Source organism: Zonotrichia leucophrys, unplaced genomic scaffold (genome assembly GCF_028769735.1).
Source record: "Zonotrichia leucophrys gambelii isolate GWCS_2022_RI unplaced genomic scaffold, RI_Zleu_2.0 Scaffold_113_145235, whole genome shotgun sequence".
NCBI lineage: Eukaryota > Metazoa > Chordata > Aves > Passeriformes > Passerellidae > Zonotrichia > Zonotrichia leucophrys.
The window spans coordinates 21,594-48,412 of NW_026992318.1; the positions used below are offsets into that span (position 1 = coordinate 21,594).

Genomic DNA, 26,819 nt, shown 5'->3' on the forward strand with positions numbered 1-26,819 from the left:
GATGGGCAGCAGCAGCCTCAGCTCACCTCTCATGGCCATCCTGTGGGGCACAAGCTGTGCTCCCAGCTCCTGTGCACAGAGGGCTCTGGTGCCTCCTTTGCACAGCCAGCAAAGGGCTGATGTGGGAGTCAGGAACTGTGCAGCAGGAACTGTGCCAAGGACTGGGGCACCATCCCGTGGGCTGGTGCCATGGCAAGAAACCATCCTGGCCCAGCCAAAGGGAGAAGGGCTGATCATAGGGGAGGCAGAGCTCAGTGCTCAGCACCACAGCAGCGTGAGGCCTTGTCCCTGCCAGCCTGAGCCATGTGCTGCCAGGATAATGCAGTGGAAGCAGGAGAGCTGGTGCTGCCTGCTCTGCAGCTTTGGAGCTGGGCTGCTGCTCTTGGGAGGCACTGGCTCAAGGCAGTGAAGAAATGAAAGCAATCTGCACTGGATGATACCAATGAGATAAGGGAGATGGGTAAAGAAGAACAAGGAAGTTATTTCTTAGCAAGAGAAAAGTGGTGAGCAGGTGCGCCCATAGTGGAGAAACAATGACGCTGCCTTTGTTTTTGGAGGAAAAGTACTGCTTTTTTCATTTGGAAATCAAGAGGGAACCTTTCACCATCAAATAATTGATTCTCCTCTGTCCCTCCCCCAAAGTGGCCATGGGGTGTTTCTGCATAAGCAGCTTTCTCCTTGAGCAAGGGCAGGTGTCTCTTGTTGAGATGTGCAGAGCAGGGCCAGGGGCAGTCCTGTGAATACAATAGAGGACACAGTTCACTGGTTCTTGATTTTGAACCAAAAGGCAGAGTGGGCACTGATTGGCATCAATCATGAAATCAACTGGTGAATGTTGTGCAGCTTCAAGTGCTGATTTCAGTGGATTTTGGTGGCTTTTGGAGTGTGTCTGCTGAGTGGAAGGACAGGTGAGGTGCTGTGCTTGATTCAGGACAGCCAAGTTTGGTTGTTGAAGCTCTTGCTCTTGGCTGTGCCAGCTGGTGCACTGCTGACAAGCTGGTCCTTACCTCTAGGATTCATCTGTGCCCTGGGTAGAACTGTTGCTGCTCTTTTCAGAGGATGTTTGGGAATGCCCTGCATTCGTGTCTCAGAAGAGTGTCTGTAATGATTGTGTGGGTCAAACTGTCTTGAGAAAGCTCCTCCATGGGAACAGCAGTTGCTGCTCAGAAGGAGCAAAGCAGGGAAGCTGTGGCTGGAAGGGCTGCTTACAGAAGTTTGTGGGGACACCTTATGTCCATGCCATTGCAGATGGGGAAACTGAGGCACGGAGCCATGTCTGGGTGTGTGTTCAGGGTCCTTCATGGGACCCCCAGCAACCCAGGGGCTTCTCCTGCCTGCCCTGTGCCCAGAGCCCATCAGGGGCTGTTGGCTGCTGCCCCTTGGCTTGAGCTGCCTCCTGTGCCCAGGGCCCTGTGCTGAGCACACGGGGCTGTGTTGGTTGGAAACCCAGGGTGCCCTGAGCCCGGGTTTTCTGCCCCCGAGCCACGACGGCCTGACCTTTGCAATGCCTTTAACCGAGCCATTGCCTGCTCTGTCCTCGGCCTGCAGGGGCAGCGTCAGTGCACCGAGTTTACACTTCGACCTCGCTGAGCTCGACTTCGGGGACATCTCCTTTGGTGAGTGTTCCCTGGGCTGGGACACAGCCTCAGGGATCTGTGCCTTCCAACAGAAAAGCATCCCTCACTCCTGCCCTGCCCCAGCAGCCTCTTCAGGCTGTGAACTGCAGGGCTGCTGCTGCTGCTGCTGCTGCCTCAGGGGGCATTTTGCCATTGTGAGATCCAATGGAAGCAAGGAATAGAAAGGCAGTATTTTCTGGTGTCTCTGTGCTGCTAGCGATGTTGCAAAGGACGTAGGATCGTCTCTGCCAAAGATAGCTGGATCTTCATGCATGGAGTCCCTCTTAAATGCTTATTCTTAATGGGGTCCAGGAAAACGTGAAAAGAAATAACAGTTCTTTGCTAGACTATCTCAGGAGAGCACAGACAAGAAGGCAAGAACAGACATTTCCCAGATGCCAAGTCCTGTTTTTCCCCTTTGGTGGAGTTCTGGTCACAGCAGGAGGAGCTGTGGGCTCTGGCAGGGCAGTGATCCCCCCCAGCCGGTGCGGGAAGGGAAGGGAAGGAGGAAATGCTCCTTTTGCAGAGCCCCAGAGGGCAGGGGATGTGGGCAGTGCCCAGCAGCAGCAGCAGCAGCGGGGCAGGCAGGCAGGGTCGGTGCCAGCGCTGAGCTGCAGCCAGGGCAGCCCCGGCCGAGCACAAACCTCCCGCAGCAGCAGCGGCCGAGCTGCGATCCCCGAGCGGGAGGAAGGGAAGCTCCGCTCCCTGCCCAGCCTCAGCTCCCACTGCACAGCCGCCCACGGCATCACGCCACAACTCCCAAAAACCCCCAAGGGAAAAGCCCAGCCCAGGGCCAAAACCCCCCAGAACCCCTATCCCCCTTCCCAGACCAAGGGCAACATTCACTGCCAAGCCTAAACCCAGAGCAATGAAGTTCATGAACTTCTGAAGGAAAGTCATTGCCTTTTTTGAGCTGCTTCTTCCCCAGCCTGCATCACCACGGAGGCGCTTGTCAAGTTGACTTTGGAAGGAATGAAACAAGAAAGGCAAGAGATGGAAATATGGTTCTGAAGCAGGAGATAGATCTAGCTGAATCCAATTTCATTCCTAAGGGCTCTTAGGCTGAAGGCAGCTGTTGTATCTTTGCTTCTTTGTAACTGTTGACTGTTGTCTGCATGTGCTGGCCTCAGTCTCGTTGGAGGTTTTGACATCTGGGTTTGTCCTTTTTGTGCCTCTCTTGCCTCCCTGCTGGAGTCCCTGCTGGAGCTGGCAGTGGTCACTTGGATGGGCACAGAGAAGCTCTGGGCTGCAGCTGCAGTTGTTTTTTCTCCCCATCTGTGTCCCAGATGCTCTTGGTGAGCAGGCCTGGGGAGAAGTCTCCTCCCCACAGAGCTGGCCAGCCCAGCCAGATGTGCAGTGCAGAGCAGGCTGTGGCTGCTCTGTGCGCTCTGCAGGACATCCCCACCATGAGTGGCTGTATCTCTGGCTTTGCAGGATGGAAAGCAAATCTCAGAGCCAAAGTGGGGTAAACCCTTGCAGGCAGCACTCTCAGTGAGCATCATGGCTGTGATGTCCCTGTTTGTTGGGTGAGGTGGGACCTGGTTCCTAATTGCTAATCTCAAAGCAAGGCTTGGCTGTGCCCCAGTTGAGTGGGCTCTGAGCTGTCACGTGCTCAGTCTGTTTGGCCCAAAGCAAGAGATGCCTTAAGGATCCTGCAGAGAGAAGCTGCATTAGGGTGCTTTGCATCACGTTCTAGTTCCTGATTCCATCCTCACTTTCTTTTGCTGTAGCTTCTTCTCACTGACAGCTCACTCTTTATATGTCTTGAAAAAGGTGGGAGTGTTGGCAGGCTGAGCAGGGAATTGGACAGCTTGAATTCTCAGAGTAAATGCTGGGTCTGGGTGCACACTCATCACTGAGAGAGAACTGATGCTGGTTTGGGGCAGGTGAGGGAGCTCGTCCCCATCACGAAGAGAGAATCTAGCAGCGTTCAGCAGGGCTAGGAGTGGGCATTTTCAAGGCTGCAGTCTGGAATCTGTGTCAAAGGGAACTAAGTGACGATTAATTCCTCACGCAGCTTCTAGGTGAGCTGTAGTTCAGATAATAAAGAGCTCAACTCCAATCCCACTTTGATCCTGCCAGGATCTTGCCCCCAGGATCATGCCCTGCTGGGTGCCTGAATGGATATTTGTGTCCTTGCCCAGGCTTTCCCTACACGCAGCGCTGCCGCCTCACCAACAGCTCCGCGGTGCCCCTGACGTTCCAGCTCCGCATGTCGGACGATGGCACGCAGCCGGCTGTGGACAGCGTGGATCAGATCCGCAGGGACACCGACCCGGCCTGGAGCAAGGGAATCCATTTCCATGTGGAGCCCAGGGAGTTCAGCATCAATCCCAGCCAAGGCACCATCCTCCCCCAGGGACACCAGGACATCGAGGTACGGCAAGAGCCTGGCCACAGTCGCTGCAGCACCAGGGCTGGAGCTGCACTGCAGGGTGGGAGGGCTTTAGCTCTGGTGCCAGCTTGGAGCATCCTGGCACTGAGAGATCTGCACTGCTGGGAGGCCTCTGCTAGCTGGCTTACTCGAGATGTTCCTCAAGGAGCACTGTTTGCTTTCCAAAATCATATGCTGAGCTCACAGACCTTATGGTCAAGGCCTGAAGCCATTCTTGTGTTTTTGAGAGCGATTGATTTGATTGCAATGGGGCAGAGCAAGGATGAGGGCAGAAGGTGGCTGTTAGAGAGATGTCATTGTATCAAGCAGTGAGCTTTTCTTCTTGGTCTCATTTCCCCCCTCCTGGGGAGCAGAATGATTTGTGTTCACTGCAGGAAGCTCCAGTGGAGACAAAACATCTGCAGCCATGTGTAGCGGTTCAAATTTATTGTATTGATTCCTTGTTCAGTGGTTTGTTGAATTGTACCCCGTGTTCTCCCCGAGTGGGTTTACCCCTGGGTTTTACCCTCCCTCAAAGCTGTCCCTCATGCCATTCCCTGCCCCTTGTTCCAGCTCTTTCCCTGCCTGTCAAACCCAGCCCCTTTTGTTCCCCAACCTTCTTTGCCAATTTAACCTGGAGCCAATCCCTGTCTGCAACACCCCTTTGGAATTCCCCTATTCCTGGAGGCCCCATTAACCCATGTGAGCCATCCTCCCCACCCTCCTACCCAAAGTGGCTCCAGACACTTGATGTAATCCCCTCAGTGCTCCCCTGAGGATTCCCTTTTGGTTTGCTGTTTGTATCCACCCCCTGCTTTGTGTCTGTACAAAATTCCTTACACAGGAGTGTGCAGGGCTCTTTTGGCTCTGATCCTTTTGCTTGGAATAAAACCCTTTCTTGTGGAACTTCAAGACAGAGATCCTTCTCCTTTCTCCTCTGCTTGGTCCCTGTGGTGGCTTGTCTCTTGCAGTGTAGAGCAAGAGGCTGTGAGGGCTCTGCCTCTGGTCAGTGCCCACCCTGGGGCAGTTCTGAGGGTTCTGCCTGTGGTCAATGCCCACCCTGGGGCATTCTTGGTTTGCTCTGTATCCACCCCTGCTTTGGTCATGCCAAACCCTTGCAGGCAGTGCTGAGGGCTCTTTTGGCTCTGATCCCTTTGCTTGGTAAACCCTCCTTGTGGACTCAAGTGCGAGGTTCTCCTCTGTCCTGCCCCTGGCACTGGGCTTGTCTCTAGTGTAGAGCAAGAGGCTCTGAGGGTTCTGCCTGTGGTCAATGCCCACCCTGGGGCAGTGCTGAGGGTTCTGCCTGTGGTCAATGCCCACCCTGGGGCAGTGCTGAGGGTTCTGCCTCTGGTCAATGCCCACCCTGGGGCAGTTCTACTCCTCTGGTGTGGGCTGGAGTTCCTAGGGAGCCGGGCTCAGGCTCCCAGGGCAGCCATGAACTGCCCAGCAGCTGCTGGGCCACACTTTGCCCTCAGCCTCCTGCTGTAAAGCTGAACTCATTGTGGTCAAGTCAGATTTCCTCTGCATGGATGTCTTTGTAGTCAGATGAGAAATTGGCCCCTTAATTTGAATGCAGTGGTGCATGGAGCTGTAGTCTAATGTTTTAATGTAGCTGACCTGTGCCCTGATAGCAAGGTGTGTTTAACAAAACTGGTATTGCCAGAAGGCTTTTGTTACTCTGAGACTGTGCTCTACACATGGAGCAGCAGAAGAATTAAGGGCAAATCCTCCCTCAGGAACTGGAGGATATCACCCATGGATAATGATCTTTTGTAAGGAAGAATTGACTGTTCTTCTCTTCCACCAGGTGACCCTGTGCTCCAACACGGTGATGGAGTTCTGCCGGAGATTGCTGGTGGACCTGGACAGTATTGGCAAGGGAGTGGCAGCCCTGATCATCACAGCCAGGTACCAACCCTTGCCTGGCCTCCCCCAGGCACTGCCTTGCCCAGGCTGTGCTGGCTGCAGCTGCCAAGGAGAAGTGCTGCTGAATGCCCTCATGTTGTGCCAGCTGGACACGAGAACAGCAGTGCTTGGGCAGCAGCCCGTGGTGAAAAGCACGTTTGCTCACAGCCCAGCACGGTCCTGGGCCCTCTTCTAAAGGCACCAGGAAAGATATCATTGATTGGCCTTGTTTTTGGTGCTTGAGGTGGAACAAATTTCCCGAGGGCCTCCTCTCCTTCTGGCTGCAAGAGGTGGAGTTGTGCTGGTTGTGAGCACCGTGCACTGGTTTGGGCCACACCAAGCAGCTGCTGAGAGTCAGGCTCTGGCTCTGTCCATGAGGGCACATGGCAGGGGGAATGGCTCCCAGCAAGAGTGGGGAGGGCAAGGTCTGACAAGGGGAAAGCAGCCCTTGATGTGGCAGGTCAGCTCCAGTTTTTGTCCTTCCCTGTGCATCCCATTTTGAGCTTTAATGTTGTCAGAGTTGAGAGCAAAAGTGGTTGTTGCTGCAGCAGAATTCCATGCTGCTGTGCTGCTGTGGGTGTCAGTGTGATGCCCAGAGGGATGCAGCTCCCTGGTGCTGTTCCCTGTGCCAGGCAGAGCCATCCAGGCAGTGCCTGGGCTGCCATTGTGTACAGCAGGTGGAGCTGGGGCCAGGCAGTGCCTGGAGCTGTGCAGTGAAGGAGCCAGGGAGCTGCAGGGCCTGGCAGGGGCTGATCAGCCCCTCTGTGGGGCAGCTGCTGGTCTCGTGCCTCAGGGCTGGCGGGCAAAGATGCTGAGGTTTTTACGGCAGGGAGCTGTGTTCATGGCAGAGAAGGGAGTCATTTTTACTGAGACACGGGAGCTGTGTGTTCCTTGAGCCTTAGCGAGCACTGATCCTTGTTGGGAAGGCTCCCCCAGAGCTCGTGGGTCACTGGGACTGTTCCAGGAGTCCTTGCAACCCTTCTTGGGCAAAGGAGGGGCTGAGGCAGCTGTGGGGCAAAGTGCTCTGCCTGGGGCACTTGGCAGCGTCTCGGTGCTGCCTCTCAGGGTTTGCCCCTCCTTGACAAGACATGTTGGAGTGGGAAGAGGTAGAAGGCAATTTATCCCTGTAGGGCTCTTCAATGTGAATTTGACAGTGACCAATGTGTTCTGCTCCATTTCACAATCTTTGGGGGTAGGCATTCTCCATTCTCTCAGTATCTCTGATTGTCCTGGGGTCATCTCTTTGTCCAGATGTCTCGTTCCTGAGCTCCAAGTGTCCTCCCCAGTGCTGCTGTGTGATGAGTGCCACCTGAAGGTGCCTTATGAGAGGAAGATCCTCATTAGGAATCCCAGCCACCTTCCTGGCTGCTACGGGCTTATTCCCCAGGTTTGGCATCACATCCACCTCCTCCTGTCAAATATTCCTGAGGAGACTATTAGGGGAAAAAAGGGTTTGGATAAGACCTTGCTGCTTTCTATTCAGTCTTAAAGATCTGCTGAGAACAGGATCCTACCCAACTGTAAACTTTAGGAGGCAGTTGAAGCTCCTGAGGAAACAGCTGATGTTCTAGTCCTCAGGGTGTTTTCCTGTGGGAGATCTTAGAGGGTTGTGAAAAGCTGCTGCACCCACAGACACCACTGCCTGTGCTGGCAGCCTCCTTGCAGGATCCCCTGGGAGTGCTAAGCCTACAATTCTTGCATCTTGTTTGTGCCTTTGACCTTTGTCCTGGGGAGTTTTAAAGGTGTGTGTAAGTTGCTGTTGTGGTGGATGTTAAGGAGCCTAAAGTTTCTTGAGAGGTCCCTCTGAATCTGCATTTCATTGTGTCCCTTCCAGAAACGCAAGGAGGACTCTGCTGTGCTCTACTCCAGCCCCAAGCCCTGTGGGATTGTGCAGCCCCAGAGCACAGCAGAGATCCCAGTTGTGGTGGCAGTGCAGGCCCTGGGCACTCATCGCACCGACGTTCTCATCGGCGTGTTCGGGGATGAGAGAAACCCCCTGGTGAGGGCAAGGGGAGATGTGAGCCTGTGTGCAGCTGCTCCTGGCAGGGTGCACAGGGACAGGGATTCTGCTGGGGAAAACAGACACAGGCTGCTGGGGAGAAGGACAGGAGGGATGGGGGGCACAAACAGCTCCTGCCTTAGAGGTGGGAATCTCATTGTCTGACACAGAATGGAGCTGGGATAAGCTGGAATCCAGGGGCATTTGAGTTCATTATTCTTTCAAATGCTGTTAACTTTGGAAACATCTGTTTGAAAATGTCATCTCTCTGAGCACAAAAGAGGATGTCAGAAGTCTTCTAGGAACCTTGAGCTTTCTGTAAAAGAAAGGAAAGCTGGCATTTGAAGACTGGTTGAAAGGATTGAAACTTCGATTAAAACATATGGAAATGGGAATGCCAAATTCCTTGGATGGCACCAAACATCTGAACCCGGGCCATCGTGGCACTGCCTGTAAATCAGTGAACAGGAAGGAAAGGCAATGCAGGCTGTGCCAGGGAGCCTGAAGTTTGACCAAACAGTTGCTTTTAACTATCAGGCTGCTTCCCTTAAAGAGGAGGGTTTCTCCCCACCAGAAGAACCAGTTGTTTAACTGTCAGGCTGGTCTTACCTAGAGATTTCTTGCAAAAATAAAAGCTTTGGGCCAATAATTTTTAGTTTGAAAGGTTCTCTTAATCCTTTTCGATTTGGAGGTGAACATGTAATTTTCTTTTTCCCCAAAAGCCCAGCATTTCAGCTGGAGAGTGGTAGCTGTCCCTAAAGAAATTACTTGAGCAGGGTTGAGCTGTTGAAGGTTTTTTAGGTTTTCTCTGTTGTGGTTTGTTTTGGGGATCTTAAAATCTTTCTTGCTTGCTTCCTGGAACAGAGAGCACAATTACGGAGCTCAGGACGGCTGGCGGAAATCTCCCCAAGCCCAAGGCTGGCAGAGCTTGGCAGGATCCCAGCACCACAGCCTGTGTATGTATGGACGGAAGGATGGATGGATGGGGAATGCGACCTGAGTCACTTGGGAGTGTTAGAATATGTCAACCAACCCCCCAACGGTGTCAGGGGAACATTCCTGATAAATCCCTGGTGGAGCTGCAGAGTTTCTGGCCTTGGGCACTGGGTGGGCTGTGCTGGCTGGGCACTGGCTGGGTCTGCCCCTCGGTGTCTCAAATCTCACCTTTTTGCTGTCTTCTCTGTCTTTCCCTCTCCCACTGTGCTTTTTGCATCCCCACCAGGTGTTAATGCCTGTCCTCTGTAGTTGCTCAGTGCAAGCAGTTGCAGCTGCTGCAGCACCTCAGTGTCATCCCTGGGCTGCCTTTAGAACAGACCTGCCCCAGCCTGGATTGGGAAGGGCTGGATTAAACCATTTCTCAGTTCAACGTGCCAGCACCCACCCAGGGGCTGCATCCTGGCCAGGAGCTGCTCGTGCAGGTGTCCCTCCCTCCCTCCCACTGCAGGTCCCTGTTCATAGTTATTTATTTTTCAGAGATGAGCTCCACCCACCTAAATTCAAACCCCAGCCACCGAAGGAGAGGAGAATCAGTCTGGATTGCCCAGCAACTCGATGGAGGCACTTCAGGACTGGAAAGGAGGAGGCAGCCAGAGCCCTGAAAGAAGTGCAGGATTTTAGCCAATCTTCAGGAGCAGAGGTAGATTTTCTTGTACACCTACTGCTTGCTTTGCCTCCCCAGCCTGCCAGCACCAAGTCCTGCTCATGCTGAGCTCCCTTTTTGCTGCCCTGCTCTGCTGTGCCCTGACAGTGGGCTGGGCAGCAGGGCCAGTGGCTGGACATGGGCTGTGTGGGAGGGAGAAATAGGAGAGTTTTCCTTGGAGAAGCTGGCTCAGATCCTACAGGCCTGTGCTGAGTATGGGATTTTTTTGCCTTCTTTCCTTCCCCATGTAAGATGAGGCTTTTCTCTGCATTATCATGGTAACACCTCCAGCTTCCCTCCCAGAGCAAGCTGGGATGATCCTGATCTCCATGGAGCCTCTTCCCAAGGCAGCCAGACTCCCTGTTTGCAGGGCTCTGCTTTCACCCAGAGCTGCTATTGCACTGCTGGCCCTGGAGCTGTCTGACAAAGGGAGACTTTGCAGAGGGGCTGTCTCTTCTTCCCAGCATAGAAAATGGCTTGTTTTTTGGGTGCCAGCACCAACTCCTGAGCACCCTCGCCTCCCTCGAGGCTTGGAGGGATTCAGGTGCTCCCTGGGCGTGGCGCACACTGCCCTGGGAGCGGAGAAGGCAAGAGGGAATCTGTCTCCCTTGCCCATTGTCAGTGTGGCAAGCAGGGCTGGAGCTGCCAGTGCCACTGGGGGCCCTCAGCATTGGCCACAGAGGGGTCTCCCATCCCTGCAGGCCATCGCAAGGTGCTGCTGGAGCAGCTGCTTGTTGGAGAGGCCGTGCAGGACACGTTGTAGGGCTGCCCAAGGATGCTGTGCAGCACCTGTGGAGGGCACTGCTCCCTCTGGAACTCCTCAGGTGCTCCATAGGAAATTTTTGCAGGAGTTTTTGCTGTAGCACCTTGAGAAAGAAGCATTTAAATCAGAGAGAGAGGGGAAGAGCCTCAGGAGTCAGATGAGCTGGGCTGGACTCCTTCCCTCAGCTCCAAGAGCTCTCACTCTGAGTCTCCTCCTTTTCTAAAAGCAGGAAGTTTTGAAACTTTTTAAGGGCAAGTTGGGCATCAGAGAGAATTTCTACTGCCAGGAGCCATCCCAGTTCACTTTCATGTCATGTACTAATTAATGCATTGACCCATGAGTATGGGAGAAGATTTTCCCCTGGTCCCTGCACTGGCCAAATGGCATGGATGCAGGATGAGGTGAGGGTGATTCTGGCAGTGTTTGGGGAATAGGCCCCTCTGGCTACAGCTGCACTTTGCTCCAAGATGCTCTTCTGCCTCCATTTCCATGCTCAACACCTCAATCTCTCCTGTCTTCCATCCAGGCTTTCAGTATCCTGCCACTGCCAGGTATGCTGCAGCCAGGACAGAGCGAGCAGGTCTCCTCCACCCTCTCTGGCCACCTCAACACCACCTGCAATATCCCAGACCTGTGCCACATGGAGGGAGGCTCCACCTCCGACGTGCTGGTGCCCAGAGTGGCCTCATGTGTCAGCTCCTCCCTGAGCCCCCAGGAGATCAACTGTGGCTCTCATGCCCCTCTCAGGGACAGGTGAGTCAGCCTTCCATGGGTTCCTGCTCTGCGATGGGTTATTGTCCCTGCAGGGCTTCCCTGCTCCAAGGCCTCTGAGCTCAGAGGAGCTGCAGAGCAAAGGCCAGCAGCAACACAGGGATGGCCACTCTGAGCTCCCTGGCTGCCAAGAGAGGAAGGACCTTCTTCTGTTGAGACAGAACATCTTCTTCTCTATTTGAGTGCTGAGCCCTGCTGGCTTAGCTGCTGCCTGCAGGGAGCTGGGCTCTGGGCTTGCCTTGGCACCACCTCTAGAGGTGTCTTGAAGTCCATGGTGTTGAGTGGCATCTTCTTCATCATCTGCCTTCTTCACCAGAACAGTGGGACTGTGGTATGGGCAGGCGTGGGGCACAGAGCAAACCTTGCTTTGGGTCCTGCTCCTGCCACAGATGAAGTCCTTGCAATGCTGACCTGCCAGGGTTCTCCTTATGGTGGGACAGCAGCCAGAAAGGCTCCTGTCCTTTAGGCTCCCCTGCAGCTGCAGCCCTATCAGGCAGCACAGGAGAAGCTCAGCTCCAGCAAGGCAGCCCAGCTCAGGACACACAGGCCAAGTGTGGAGCTGGGAGTGGAGGCTGCTTAAAGCAAGCCTGTGCAGCAGGACTTCTTCAGGCCAGGCTGAAGTTGGTTTCATGGGGAGGAGATGGACGAGGCTGCTTCCAATGGTTTCCATGGCAGCCAGCACTGGTTTGCTTGGTCCCAGCTGGGTTCCAGCAGGAAACTCGCGCTGGACAAGAGCCTGTCTTGCAGGAAGGAGTTCCTGCAGCCTTTGCTTTCTGACTGATAGGATTGTTCTCATGAAGGAGCAGGCTAGGAGTCGTTAAAACTGAAGATCACGGACAGAGACTCTCTAACTAATTAAAGTTAGATTGTGGGATGTTTATTAACACCAGCGGGTGGCACCAGAGCCGTCCCTAAAAGGCGTGACCGCGCTGTCCAAGGTTCTTTGCCCTCTCTTTATTTCCCAAGATCTTACATACAATACATCTGCACAACCCCAGCACCTCCCATCCCTGCTCTGTATTCAAATGAGGTCATTGGTCCTTCACTCCTGTGCAATTCTTCCCTTGAACTGGGTCAATGGTCTCGAAGTGGGTCAGTGGTCTTTATCAGGTCTCTGTGACCCTCTGGCACCATCCAAGGTCCCCAACTTAGTGATTGATTGACATCAAGCCCAGGTGCTAACCATTGTTCTACTGGTTTCAAGATGTTCTTATAACAGTTCACTTCCTCCACTTCCCTCTAGAAAGATGCTCCTAATGGTAAACAATAGAACAATCAGCTCCAGCTTAAGCATCTCATAATCATTAACCTATGGTCTGCCTATCTAACTTACATCCTGATCAATGGGAATTGCTTCTAACCCTCAGCTGAAATCTGAACTCTTTAAAATCATGCCTCAGCTATGCCCAGGGAGAAGGGGGCTGAATGAGCTGAGTAAGAACTGTAGGAGAGCTAAGCAGATGTCAGCAATCTGTGCTCTGCTTTAAACTGGGAAGCCAAGAGACAAAGGGCGTTTCCAGGCACCAGCGCAGAGAGCTGCTGGATCAGCCTTTGGCAGGGGCTGGAGGGGTCTGGCTGTGCCTTCAGAGGGAGCTTGCACAGTCCAACACCTTATGATGGCAAAGCTCAGGTTTGGCTGGTCCTGGAGGTCCCCTTCCACCAATGCCCTCACTTGGGATGTTCCCAGCCTCTGTGGGTTGAGGAGAATTCACGGAAATGGCCTCAGGGTCAAGGAATGAAGTGCAGGGCCAGCCAGGACTAGGGAGCCCAAGGTTCTGGTGGGACTCAGCCATGTTTCCTATTTTGTCTGCAGAAGGGAGCTGAAGGAGCCAGCTCAAAAGGTCAAGGAGGAGGCAAAAGCCATAGAGGAAGAAGAGAGGAGGAAGGAGGAAGAGAGGCAGAAGAAGGGAAAGAAGAGTGTCTCTGTTGGGAAGCAACCTCCAATACCAGCAAAGGGGAAAACCAAGACCCGAGAGAATATGGAAACCGAAATCCCAAAAAAGGAAACCAAAATCCTAGAGAGGAAGGAAATCAAAATCCCAGAGAAGAGGAAATCAAGCAATCCAGAGAGAGGAAAGCAAACATAGAAGGGAAGAAATCTCAGAGAAGAAGGACACCAAAGCATCAGAGAGGAAGGAAACCAAAATCCCAGAGAAGAAGGAAGCCAAAATCTCAGAGAAGAAGGAAGCCAAAGACCCAAAGAAGGGGGAACCCAAAGCCGTCAAGAAGGGGGGAACTGAAATCCCAAAGGACTAAGCTAAGATGGAGAAGAACTCTTTATTCTTTATTCATACAACTCATTTTACACAGTTTAACAGACCTTGTGTGCACCTTTAGTTTGTTCATAGATTTCTTATAGTTAGTCGATTATTGGTTAATAAAAGAGATTTTACTTGTGCATCAAATCTCTATATTGTATTGTTTACCTGTTCTCTTCACTGAGTCTCATGGGAGAAATCCCTTGTTGCAGGTGCATTTGTTTTTCACCCTCAGAATAGACTGGTCACAAAGTCTCATTCTCGCAATAGCTTCACATGGAACTTGTAACTGCTTAGTTGCACTCAGAAGAGATGATAGGCCAGCTATTGATATGGCCGAACAAGGCTTCATTTCAAAAGGCTTTTCTTTTATCATTATTCTACCTGTCTATGACATCTCCCGTGGTGTCCTTGGACCCACATTGTCACAACTGACCCATGGTTCCATGAGGTTCCCCAGTGTCACCGTGGTGTCCTTGGACCCACATTGTCACAACTGACCCAAGGTTCCATGAGGTTCCCCTGTGTCACCATGGTCACTGTCAGAGGCTGGATGAGATCAATGTCCTGAGACACCGTGGGATGAGCTGTCACTCAGTCACACAGTGGGGACAGCACTAACCCAGCCCTGATTGCCTGTGCGATCAGAAATCCCACCTGGGGGAGGCTCACAAGGGCCCGGGGGCTTAAAAACACAGAGCACAAGGTGAGCCCCTGGTATGGACTCTGCCTTCTCCTGGGGTTTGTGTCTCACCCACACTGGAACCCTAGGAGCTGTTAGTCATATGTGTGTCTTTCTATAGAGCTTCTGTCTTTCTGTCTCTCTCTCCTTCTTCTCCTTCTAATGCTCTTTATATGGAACATTTTTGGATACCCTAACAGCTTACGTGTTTTAATGTTTCCAGGATAAATGGGCTAAGTTAATGAAGTTACTGCTATGATAAGTGTTTTATGTGTAATTTGATGTTGCATTAAATCCTCTTCCAAAGTTCTTGATTTTTTGCACTTTGCCAGTAGAATTTTGTGTCATTTTGACCTCTTACGAATATCTGCTTGGTGTTTTTCCTGTGCACCAAACTCGAGTAAAGGTGGCAGATGAATTGGTGAGTTGGCACACAAACCCCGAACGGAGCTCCGGGTGCGTGGAGAATCGGGGCGGTGTGAGTCCTGCACAATCCCTGCAGTGGGGGGACACGGGTCCCTAGCAGGGTTTACGGTGCCCCGAGTACAGCAGCAGCACTGAATACACCCAAGAGGGCCCCAGTGCCCAGGGTGGGACGGCGGTGCTGGGGGTTCGGTGTGCCGTGGGTCAGGTAGAAACCGTAAACCCACTGGAGGCCCCTGGGGGGATTGGGGTCACAGGGCAGGGCAGGGCTGGGCTTACAGGGCAGGGCAAGGCTGGACCTGCCCCTTCCTCCCCCACACACAAAATGTTTAGAGCCAACAATCTCCTCCAGTCTGTCACAAGAGGCAGTGTTGGAGGTGAATTCCCAATTGTGGCCATTGGCACCTGGCTGAGGAGGACAGTTCTTTAGTCCTTTTCCATGGGAAGGAAAGCACAGAGCCTCAAGGTTTGGAAGGCAGGTGAGAGCCTCACTAGGCCAAGGTCAGCTAGACATGTCAGTAATAGCAGATTTTGGATTTAGGGAATTTTGGAGGTGGAAACGCAATCTCAGGCCATGGGCACCTGGAGAAGCAGGACAGTTCTCTCCCATGAGAAGAAGAGCATAGAGGCTCCCCCAGTGTTTTGGGGACAGATGAGAGGTGACCCTTGTGAAACTACTGCCAGCCAGACTTGTCCTGGCAATATTCCGATGGGAAGAATTCCTGGATATAAGGAACTTTGGAGGTGAAATCCCAGTTCTGGCCATGGGTACCTGGAGTAGAAGGACAGTGCTTTTCCATTGGGAAGGAAAGCACAGAGCCCCAGTGTTTCAGCAGCACATGAGAAGTGAACCTCAACGTGCAAAGGTCACCTGGACCAGTCAGGCAGTCCATGGGAAGCCAAACCAGTCAGACCTGTTCTGTGTTCCCTTGGTTTTATGGGGCTCCATAGTGTCACACTGGTGCGTTGGATCCATGGGGTCCCACAGTGTCACAGTGCCCCCAGGTGTCAGATGGCCCTACAGTGTCACAATGGTCCCAAGGATTCCATGAGCCCTTGCAGTGTCACAATGGTCTCTGTGGCTCCCCAGGCCCCACAATGTCATGGGACTCCTCTGTTCCATGAGGTCTGCAATGTCACAATGGACCTTTGGACCCTGGGGCTTTGCTGTGTCACAATGGTCTCCTTTGGCTCCACAGTGCCACAATGGACCATTGATGACAGGAGACCACTCTGTGTCGCCCTGGAGCTTTGGTTCCATGCAGCCCTGCAGTGTCACAATGGTCTCCTTTGGTTGCCCAGTGTCACAATGGACCACTGATGACATGAGGCCCTGCAGTGGACCTTTAGTTCCATGCAGCCCTGCAGTGTCACAAAGGCCTCTTGGTTTCACGAGGCCCCACAATATCCTCCCAGGGTCACAATGATCTCACTGGTTCCTTGAGGCCTCACAGTATCACAACGCTTGACTTATTCCATGGGGCCTTATCGTGTCACAATGGTCTCCATGAGTGCCCTGAGTGTCACAATGGTCTCTGTGATTCCATGGTGACCCTCAGTGTCACAGTGGCCCCTTGGTTCCATGAGGCTGTAAAGTGTCTTAATTGTCTTTGCATGGTTCCACGAGGCCTTGCAATGTCACAATGAACCTTTGGTTCCATGGAGTCCCACAGTGTCACAATGGCCGCTTGGTTCCATGACACCACAAAGTGTCATAATGGTCTCCATGGTTCCATGAGGCCCCAGGTGTCACAATGGACCTTGGTTTGACGGGGCCTCTCAGTGTCCCAATGATCCCTGCATTCCATGGAGCCCGCACAGCGTCAGTACAGTCCCCTTGGATCCATGAGGCTCTGCAATGTCACAGTGCTCTCCATGATTCCATGAGGCCCCACAGTGTCACACTGGTCCCTTGGTCTCACAAGGCCCCACAGTGTCACAATGGTCCCTTGGTTCCATGGCCCTGTGCTGCTGCATTCCCCCCTCCCCTTCTCAGGCCGCCCTGCCAGCTGAGAAATGCTCCTTGGGCCTCAGCCTTGGCCAACAGCCCCTGGGCTCAGCTCCTCTGCAGCTCATCACAAACACTGTCTGCTCCAGCACTGCTGCTGCCCAACCAGCTCCTGGTTTCTGTAGGAGCAGCCCTGGGAACTGTTTTTGTTCCCTCAGTGGCACAACATCCCTGTTCTCACACTGCCAAAGAAAGCTGTTGGTGCCAAGTGCAGCCAGGATGAACCATTGCTGGGACTGAAGCCCCTCTCTTGGGGCCCTGCAAACAGCGCTCCAAAAGGAGCCCTTGGAGCTCTCCTGGGCCAGCGACTCCCTCTGAGTGGGGCCTCTCCCAGCAGGAACTCTCCCGTTTGCTGCACTCGGGATCCTGAACAACGATGGAGCCTGGGCCGATCCCCCATCCTCCAGGCTCAACCCTTTTCCGCTGGGGAGATGCCAAAGCATCCACAGGAGCAATTTCCTGCCCTCAGGGGAATTCTCACAGGTGCCTTGCACTGACTCTTTGTGTCTGTGTGCACACAGGAGTGCCTGTGCTGGGGAAATGTGGCAGAAATGCTGCTCTCTGAGGGCTTGGAGTGCCTTGGATAGCTGAGTCAGTCAGGCCTGTAAGTGAGGTTACATCATGACAAATAATTTCAGTTAAATGGTATTAAGAGGGTTTTTTTTGCAAAGTTTACTATATTATAAGCTAAGTTGAATATTGTTTAATGTTATTCCACTATTAAATCCTTAAGTCATTGGTTGTAAGTGAGGTTAAATACTGTTAAGCTCTGTTCTTTTCCTAAATTGTGAAGTTGAAGGTATCAGTTAAGGTTAAGGTATCAGTGAAGTCCTGTTAAGTTTGACTGACCTCTGTCAAGCTTTTATTTCTTTATTCATTTTATCCTTGCCCCCACTGTCCTTGTGTCTCACACACACTGGGACAGTTCTCAGCTCATTTCTGGTTTGATTGCCTGGATTCTGTTTGGTTTTGTTGCTGCTTTGTTTCTTTGGTGTGCCTGAAGTGTGTGGTCAGGAGCAGAGTGACTCTTGCCAAGGAACTTTGTGCTGCTGTCCCTTAATATTAAATCTGGTTTTTGCTGCTCCCTTGCTGGGGATTTTTTCAGCGCTCTCAAGGCCTCATTGGTATCAGGGTGAAGGAGCCCTGGCCCAGGCTCTGGCCCTGGGGGACATGGGGATGCTGCCGGGGGGTCCCTGTCCCCCTGTGCCACTCCCAGGGCACTGGGCCCCGGGCCCCCATCCCCGTGTCAGGCTCTGGGGTCGATCTCGTGGAACATCCTCTGGGGGAGGCTGTGGGGCCGGGGGCAGGGGGACAGGGGGGACAGGGGACCCCGCTGTGCACGAGCAGGGTTGGACTGCTCTGGGGGGGAACTGTGAGGGGGGCCGGGGCAGAGTGACCTCCCCAGTAACCTCACACAGCTCCTGTGATGTCACACAGTCACCTGTGATGTCACTCAACCCCCTGTGATGTCACAGCCCCTATGATGCCACACAGCTCTTTTGCAATGTCACACAGCCACCAGTGATGTCACAGCCCACTCTAGGTTGTCACACAGCCCCTGTGATCTCACACAGCTAACTATGAGATGTCACCCTATGATGTGCTACATCTGCTTTGTGATGTCACAGAAGTCTCTGTGATTTCACAACCTGCTCTATGATGTTACACAGCCACCCAGTGATGTCACAACCCACTCTCTGATGTCACCGAGCCACCCTCGATGATGGCAATGTCTGCTCTATTGCCTCACACTGTGATGTCACAGACAGCTTTGTGATGTCACAAACCCCTCAGTGATGCCACGAGACCTTTTCTGTGATGTCATACTGGCACTCTTTAATATCACAGCACATACTTTGAACCTCACAGCCAGCTCTATGATGTTATCCAGCCATGCCATGGTGCCACAGCCTGCTCTGTGATGTCACAGAATCCCCTCTATGATGCTGTTGACTTCCACAACAAACTCTCTGATGTCATAGACCAAACTGTTGACTTCAAAATTGCTTCCTAGAGCACTATATTCTAATAATTGATAAAGCTCCTGAACTGTAGAGTAAATAACTCGGGTTAAAATCTTTCTGTCCGATCATGATCAGAATCAATCAGACCTGTATTTAAATATATATATCTGGTATTCCATCATTAATCCTCTGGGACAAATTGGGTTAAAGTTCAATTCCACCTGTCCAATCTTTTACACATAAACCTTTGGCAAATTCTTGAGCTGGGATTGGATCCAGCTCTTCCCAGTCTCCTCTCTTAGAAGAAATGTTAACAGTCTAGGAGCCTTGCAAAGGTTTGAGGATCCATGGTGGCTGTTGGGTGTACTTTCTGCACCTCAGGTTTCAGCAGTAATTTCTTCAATAAAGAAATGAAGCTTTTGACTGAAGCTCCCACTGTGCCCATGACAGGAACCCCTGTGACAGTCTAGGACATCCCGGCTCTTTGGCAGCCTGGGAACTCCTGGGATGTCACCATGGAGCCCCCGTGAGTGCCTGTGACAGATCGGTGCCTTTGCAGCCCAAGGTGCCCTGGGATGTCCCCATGGAATGTCTGTGACTGCCTCTGACCACAGGGCTCCTTACCATCCCCAGAAAGTCCTGGGAGGTGTCCATTGAGCCCCTCTCTGTGCCTGTGACATTCCAGCTCTGGAACAGCCTGGAGACTCCTGGAAAGTCCCCATGGAATCCCTCTGAGGGCCTGTGACAAATCTGATCCTTAACAGCCAACCATGGCCAGGACCCTGTTGCTATGGTCAGTTTCCATGGCAAGCCTCACCAGCTCCCTGTTGCTATGGTCAGTTTCCATGGCAACCATCACAAACCCCCTGTTGCTCTGATCAGTTTCCATGGCAACCATCACCAGCCCCCTGTTGCTATGGTGTGGATCATCTGGTGGCTGATCAGGTGGTTGCTCTGCCTGAAGCACTTCCCACACTCCAAGAACTTGTGCGGATTCTCCCCATCATGAAGCTGCTCATGGGCCACCAGCTCTGAGCCCTGGCTTGAGCTCTGTCCACCTTCCTGACTCAGGGTGGGTCTTTCCTCCTCAGAGCACCCCAGACTGGGTTTGGAGCCCCTCCTCCTGTGGAATCTCTGGGGATTTTCCTCCCCGTTGCATTCCTGTGCCCTGGAGTCACTCATAATAGCCCCTTCCTCGGTTCTTCCGAGATTCTTCCGCAGGGATTTTTCCTCCCTGGTTTCCATTCTCAGCTTCTTGTTTGGGGGAGGAAAGACAAGGAGAGGATGGGATTTGGCTCCGTGCCAGAGGGAAGGGGAAGGAGATCCCCCCAGCGCATCTCCGATAGGATGGTGTTGGCAGGAGGGTTGTCCTGCAGCCAGGGGCCGTACTGGGCTGGGAGATGGAGCAGGAGAGAGGGGGAAAGGGGCACTGACTTCCTCCTCACCTGCCTGGGTGTCCTGGGGATCTTTCCTGTTCCTCACAGCCTCCTTTTCCATCTTGCAAAGGTTTGGGAATGAGAAATCCTGTTTTAGGAGAATAACAAGGGATGAGCACGTTGAGTTTTGTACTGGTTTGAAGGCAAACCTGGGAAAGGGTCTAAACCAGAATCACAATTTAAGAGGAAAATGAAGATCAAAGCAATGATACAGAAAAACTGCCTTAAACTCACAGAGTCAGGATATAACCTGACACCCTGCTGGTCAGGGTGGAGGCAGCAGTCCAATTAAATGGTGACTGCAGTCCTGTTGGAGAGATGAATGTGGTTCTGTCAGAGCAGTGATCCTGTAGAAGGGTCTGGTCTTCCTCTTGATGTCCAGTGGTGGTTCTGGAGCTCTTGTCCTCTGGGAACCCAGTAGGCAAGCTGCTCCTGGTGTTGCAAGAATCAACTTATATCCAGGTAGGAATGCTTGGATCCTCCCCCTGGTCAGAGCATCCCACAATGGGATGATGGAATTTTATCAGTCCTGCAGTGACACTCAATGGCCCATTCACAGAAGATATCTCCCCTGCAGGGCGTTATCAGGGCTGAGTCATGGAAGAGATAAAGAACACTGCCCCACCTGTTTATAGCAGTTGATGAAGATGGGGATTGAAAACATGCATTTGGTTGCATCTTGCATTGCAACCTGAAACAGTGGGGTAATCCCTGCTCAGGGGGTGAACACCATCCCCTTACCCAAACTGGCTCAGCTGTAAAACCCCCACTCTGAGAAGACCACGCACACAGGGGACAATGTCACACTTGGCCCCCTCCACGGGAGGTCTCTGTCCCTGTCACTCCCTTCCTCTCTCATCTTTTCTCTTTCTTTTCATCTCTCTCTCTACCTCACATTTAGTGTTCAGTAAAATCCACCTTGGATTTGGCCTCATTAGCACTATAATTGGGGCAGAGGCATCTCTCCAAAAATTTTCTTGACCATATTGCAATATTATTTTGGCACAGTGAGTTCAGGGCACTGTTCTCTGACCCCCAGTGCCTTTGACAACAGCATGGTTCCCTCCAAAGAGCAGGTTGTGGTTCTTTCTGGAAGAACTCTTGGAAACTTGGACACAGTTCCTGCTTCCTCTTGTGGAACTTATGGGAGAAATGATGAGGAAAATGGCTTTTATGGGTGGCCAGTGTAAAGAAAATAATTTGTTGTCTTTCCTTATAAAGTTGTTAAAATCACTGGAGGAAAGAGAGCAAACGTTACCAGTGAGACTGACAAGGTTCATTCACCCCATGGTGAGGAACGCAACGCAGCTAAAAGTGCCACAAGAAGCCTTGCTCAAGTAGCAAAATTTCTGAATAAGTCCTAAATTCCCAGGTTTGGGAGCTTTACCAAATGTGAGAATCATTTTTCTCTTTATCCCTGTCACCTTTGTGACATCTACACAGAGCATTCCCTTCCTTTTAAAAATCTGTATTGGGCCAAATTTCCACTTTCCTGTTATCGGAACTGGCCAGTAGCTGAGCTGGAGCTGTGCAGGAAGCAATGAATATTGGAATTTCCACATCACTGCTTGGATTGTCAGTTTATTCATGTTTGGGATTTGTTTGCGCTTTCATCCCAAGTTACTTGTGGAAAGACCCTATATTCTTCAAAGTGGTTTTGCAGAGTCAAGTTTGATTTCTGCCAAGTTTATTTTGTCCAGTGCCCAGAGGATGCTCAAGGGGTTTCTGTACCTCTCGCACTGGGAGATGCTTGGGAGGGGTTTGGGGGGGGTTTTTGCTGTCCCTATCATGCCAGGCCATTTCCCAGGGGTGTCCCTGTCCCTGTCACACCAGGCCATTCCCCAGGGGGTTTCCCTGTCCCTGTCACCCCAGGGCATTTCCCAGGGGTGTCTCTCTCCCTGTCACCCCAGGCCATTCCCCAGGGGGTCTCCATCATTTTCACCCAGGAAATGCCTTGGGGGTCTCCCTCCCTCTCACCCCTGTGCCAGGGGGTGCTTGGGGCAGTCTCTGTCCCTCTCAGCCCAGGGGATGTTCAGGGGTCTCTGTCCCCTCACCCTGGTGGATGCTCGGGGGGTCTCCATCCCTCTGGCCTCAGGCAATGCCTGTGCAGGGCTGGGGACCAGGGGCTCTGTGTCCCTCTCACCGCTGAGGGTGCTCGGGGCTGGGGGTGCTCTCCAACCTTCTCACACCTGGGGAGGTCGGGGGGGTCTCTGTCCCTCTCAGCCCTGCTGTGACCCCACCCAAACATCATCGGGGTCAGAGGGACAGAGATACCCCCAAACCCTCAGAAGGGCTGAACCTGGGATTTGGTTTGGGGCTGAGGATTTTGGAAAGGGCTGGAATTGGGGCTGGGCTTGGAGTTGGGGCTGAGATTGGATTAGAACTTGATGGGGGTTAAGGCTAGACATGGGATTAACTTTTGGGCTGTGGTTGGCATAGAGAATAATACAGAACTGTGAGTGTGTCTGAACATGGATGAGAATAATACAGAACTGTGAGTGTGTCTAAACATGGAGTGAGACTGAGACCAGGATTGGGGTCAGGTTTGGGATTGAGCTCACCCAGAGCGGGACAGGGGGGATGTCACAGTGGGAAGGTTTGGGGAAAATCTTGGTTTGGGGAAAAACAAGGTGTGAATGCCTTGGGCTGCGGACTCCTCCAACCCATGTCCATTTCTAGAAGTCACCTGATGTCCAAAAATCAAGAGTGAATCAAAAAAAGCCACCAGGAGTTTCCCATTTCCAGTCTCATCCCTCTTGGGTTATGGTTGGTCCCCCATCTCAGGGCTGGTGGGGATCCCATGGGTCCTGGGGATCCCTCCTCTCCAGGGTCCTGCTTTTGGATTCTGGGAGGTTCTGGGGTCCCAAGGTCCCCCTCTCCAGCCTCCCCTCAATCCAGCCACTTGGGGTTCCCTCTTCTTTCCACCACCCTATCCTGGTTTAGGGCAAATTTGGGAGAAACCCTCCAAAAGGAGTTTCCTCTTGAATGCCGATTCAGCAGCCCCACCCTCAGCCAGTGCGGGAAAATATTTCCGGGGAGAAAAGTATGAAAAAACTTTACTTTACAGGAAAAGCATTCACCAGCACAAAAATTGAACAATATTAAGCAATAAAACTTCCTGCTGCTCCAAAATAGATGACAAACTCCGAAAGTCCCTCCTTGGGTTGTAGCTCCGCACACTCAGCGTCTTATCAGTGGCTTGTCAGTGTCTTATCACTCTCTTCTCAGTCTATTATCTGTCTCTTATCAGTCTGTCCAGCGCTGGAAATGCCTAGGCCCAGGCCCATCCGGTGGGCCTCAGGTGGGAGCTGCCGGTGGTATTCTGGTTGTTCAGTCCAGAGCAGGTTTAAACAGCTCCAAAGAAAAAGAAGAATCAAATCCAGGGAACTTCTCTGCCTCAGAGACCTAAAAACTGTTTCAAATCAAAGGAGACCTCTGTCCTGATATTAGTCCATCCAGGAGCCAGAACGCAGAGGAGTGACTGCAGTTTCCGAAAACAAACTGCAGCTTCTTCCTCCTTCCCTTTGCTCTCAGAACCAGCCTTAAATGTGCAGAACTCATTTCTGGGCTAAAGAGACCGGTGGGGTACGAGCACCATGAAGTCACCCCAGGACACCCCTGTCAGGGTCAGGGGGTCCTGTCCCCGCCTCATTTCCGGGCTGCCACGGGTTCCCCCACCTCCAGTATCGCCCCTTCCCCTCTCCCCACCCCGGGGGTCCCCCATTACACAGCCCCGGCTCTCACAGGGATCCCCAAAACCAATGTCCTGCCCCGTCGGTACCGGGCCATCCCCACGTGGAGCCCCCAGGACCCTTCCGAGGGGTGATCGCGGCTCCTCTCCCCCTAAAAAAGCTCCTCTTGGGGAGGAACACTAAATGTGAGGTAGAGAGAGAGATGAAAAGAAAGAGAAAAGGGGGGGAGAAAAACTGAGTGACAGGGACAGAGACCTCCCCTGGGGCAGGGCAAGTGTGACATTGTCCCCTGTGTGTGTGCCCTTCCCAGGATGGGGGTTTTACACCTGAGCCAGTATGGGTAAGGGGGGTGGCGTTCACTCCCTGAGCAGGGATTACCCCACTGTTTTAGTTTGCAATGCAAGATGCAACCAAATGCATGTTTTCAATCCCCATCTTCATCAACTGCTATAAACAGGTGGGGCAGTGTTCTTTATCTCTTCCATGACTCAGCCCTGATAACGCCCTCCAGGGGAGATATCTTCTGTGAATGGGCCATTGAGTGTCACTGCAGGACTGATAAAATTCCATCATCCCATTGTGGGATGCTCCACCCAGGGGGAGGATACAAGCATTCCTACCTGGATATAAGCTGAGGCTGGCAACACCAGGATCAGCTTGCCTACTGGATTCCCAGAGGACAAGAGCTCCAGAACCACCACTGCACATCAAGAGGAAGACCAGACCCTTCTACAGGATCACTGCTCTGACAGAATCATGTTCATCACTCCAACAGGACTGCAGCCACCATTTAATTGGACTGCAGGTGCCACCCTTGCCAATATAGTGTCAGATTATATCCTGACTTTGTCAGCTTAAGGCAGTTTTTCTGTCTCATTTCCTTGATCTTCATTTTCCTCTTAAATTGCTTTTCTGGCTTAGACCGTTACCCCAGTTTGCCTTCAAACCAGTACAAAAAACAATGTGCTCATCTGGTTTTTTTCACCAAAAACAGGATTTCCCATTCCCAAGTCTTGACTGGATGGAAGAGGAGGCTGCAAGGAAAAGGAACATTCCCCGGGATGCCCAGGCAGGTGAGGAGGAAGTCAGTGCCCCTTTCCCCCTCTCTCCTGCTCCATCTCCCAGCCCAGCACGGCCCCTGGTTCCAGGACAAACCCGGGGTCAACGCCGTCCTGCCGGGAATGCACTGGGGGGATCTCCTTCTCCTTCCCTCTTGCATGGAGGCAAATCCCATCCTCTCCTTGTCCTTCCTCCCCCAGAGAAGGAGCTGAGAATGGAGACCAGGGGTGAAAAATCCCCACAGCAGAAACTCGTGGAAGAGGCTGTTTTGAGCAGCTCCACAGCACAGGAATCCAACAGGGAGGAAAAGTCCCAGAGATCCCACAGGAGGAGGGGCTCCAAACCCAGCCCAGTGTGCTCTGTGGAGGAAAGACCCACCCTGAGCCAGGAAGGTGGGCAGAGCTTCAGCCAGAGCTCGGAGCTGGTGGCCCATGAGCAGCTTCATGATGGGGAGAAGCCCCACAAATGCTTGGAGTGTGGGAAGATTTTCAGGCAGGGCAATACCCTCTTCAGCCACCATATGATCCACACTGGGAAATGGGCTTGTGAGTGTGGGGAGTGTAGGAAGGGCTTCAGCTGCTGCTCTGCCCTTGTAAACCACCAGCAGATTCCCACCAAGGAGAAGCCCTTCTGCTGCCCTGACTGTGGGAAGGGCTTCAACTGCTACTCCAAGCTCATCATCCACCAGCGCATCCACACTGGAGAGAGGCCCTACCAGTGTCCCACGTGTCAGAAGAGGTTTCACACCAGCTCCAATCTCCTTCTGCATGAGCGGATTCACACGGATGAGAGGCCCTTCCGCTGCTCTGATTGTGGGAAGGGCTTCAACCACAAATCCACCCTCGTCACCCACCAGCGCATCCACACTGGGGAGAGGCCCTATGAGTGTCCCCAGTGTGGGAAGAGCTTCTCTCACTGCTCATTCTTTAACCGACACCAACAGAGGCACCGGTTAGGGAGGCCTTATGAGAGCCCTGCCTGCAGGTGGAGCTTCATGCACTGCTCCATCTCCACCCCCAGTGGAGGACCCACAATGGTCAGAGCCCTGGTGACCCACATTCCTTGTGATACACAGTGGGAAGTGATTTTTGTTGCTTTTTCTTTGCCTCTTATTATCTTTTGATTTATCTCCTTTCCTTCAAAACACCAATAATCAGGGTAGAAATCGACCCAATTCATCAAAGGCACCAAAAGCCTCACGTTTTACTTGTGTTTTGAGGGAAACTTGGATTCTGAGAGATATCTGGGAGGATATGGGGGGTTTTGGGGGTATTTAGTTTGGTTTTCTTTGTTTCTTGGCACTCCAAAAGATGAGAGGCATTGATCTGACAGCTCAAAACTACTCAATGCTACTGAAAACTACTCAATCCCACCCTAGAATTCCTCGATTCCACATCCCCTTGGGGTGAAATGGGGTTGAAAGTAGATTGGGTGAAGTGGGATGCAGATCAGGAGGGATGAGATGGGCATTGGGTGGGGCAGGATTGGTGGGATGTGGTTTGGGAGGTGTGAAATGGGGGAAATACAGCTTGGGAAGGGGGTCTTGATGTCCAGGATTGCTGGGAAAGGTTGGGGTTGGGACAGGGGAGGTGGGTTGGAGTCTGGAATGAGACGGCCAAAGTTTGGGGATGATGAAGGGATGGGAAGCCTGTTACTGAGTGAGTTTTTGGATATTCCATGTTCATGAGGAGATGCTGGGGTATCTCACGTTTCTGAGGTGGTTTTGGGGCACTCCCCAGCTCTTGGGGGTTTCCTGAGAGCAGCTCCATGGAGCCCCATTTCCAGGGGTGGTTGCCATGGGCACCAGCTCAGAGCTGTAGCCAGAGTCTGTAGCCTCGGTGCTGAAGAGCAGAGAAATGATGAATGGCCCCAGACATCTCCAGTGTGTGTTTGCAGACCTGTGAGCTTACTGAGGAGAGGTCAACAGCAATCCCCTGGAGAGATGCACCTTAGACTCCGAGCATTCCTCACAGCTCAGGGTGAGGAAAGAAGCTTCCCCCATGGTGCCTTGCACCACTATATTAATTTATCCCAATTCTTTCCTCCCTATTGGCCCGTTGGCCTTTCCCACCCCTTTTACCCTTATACGTTCATGTTCTGGTGAGTTCTCCCTTCCCTGTAATCCTATTGGTTTACGTCTCTGGCTATCCACTCTAGCATTTCCTATTGGTCCCTTCCGTGTGTACCACCCGTGAGCCCTCAGACCACTGGATCCCTGATGCTCTTCTCC

At 52.5% G+C, this 26,819-nt stretch overlaps 1 protein-coding gene across 1 annotated transcript; it reads left to right on the forward strand.

Moving 5' to 3' along the window:
- The first annotated feature begins 696 nt into the window (after positions 1 to 696).
- LOC135460863 (hydrocephalus-inducing protein-like) lies at positions 697 to 26,784 on the forward strand. Its single transcript, XM_064737817.1, has 11 exons — positions 697 to 828; positions 3,761 to 3,993; positions 5,798 to 5,898; positions 7,147 to 7,282; positions 7,730 to 7,894; positions 8,759 to 8,850; positions 9,368 to 9,530; positions 10,823 to 11,049; positions 12,881 to 12,992; positions 25,197 to 25,485; positions 26,747 to 26,784. The coding sequence occupies exons 1-11, from the start codon at positions 816 to 818 to the stop codon at positions 26,782 to 26,784; spliced, it is 1,569 nt and encodes a 522-aa protein (XP_064593887.1). The 5' UTR covers positions 697 to 815.
- The last annotated feature ends 35 nt before the right edge of the window (positions 26,785 to 26,819 follow it).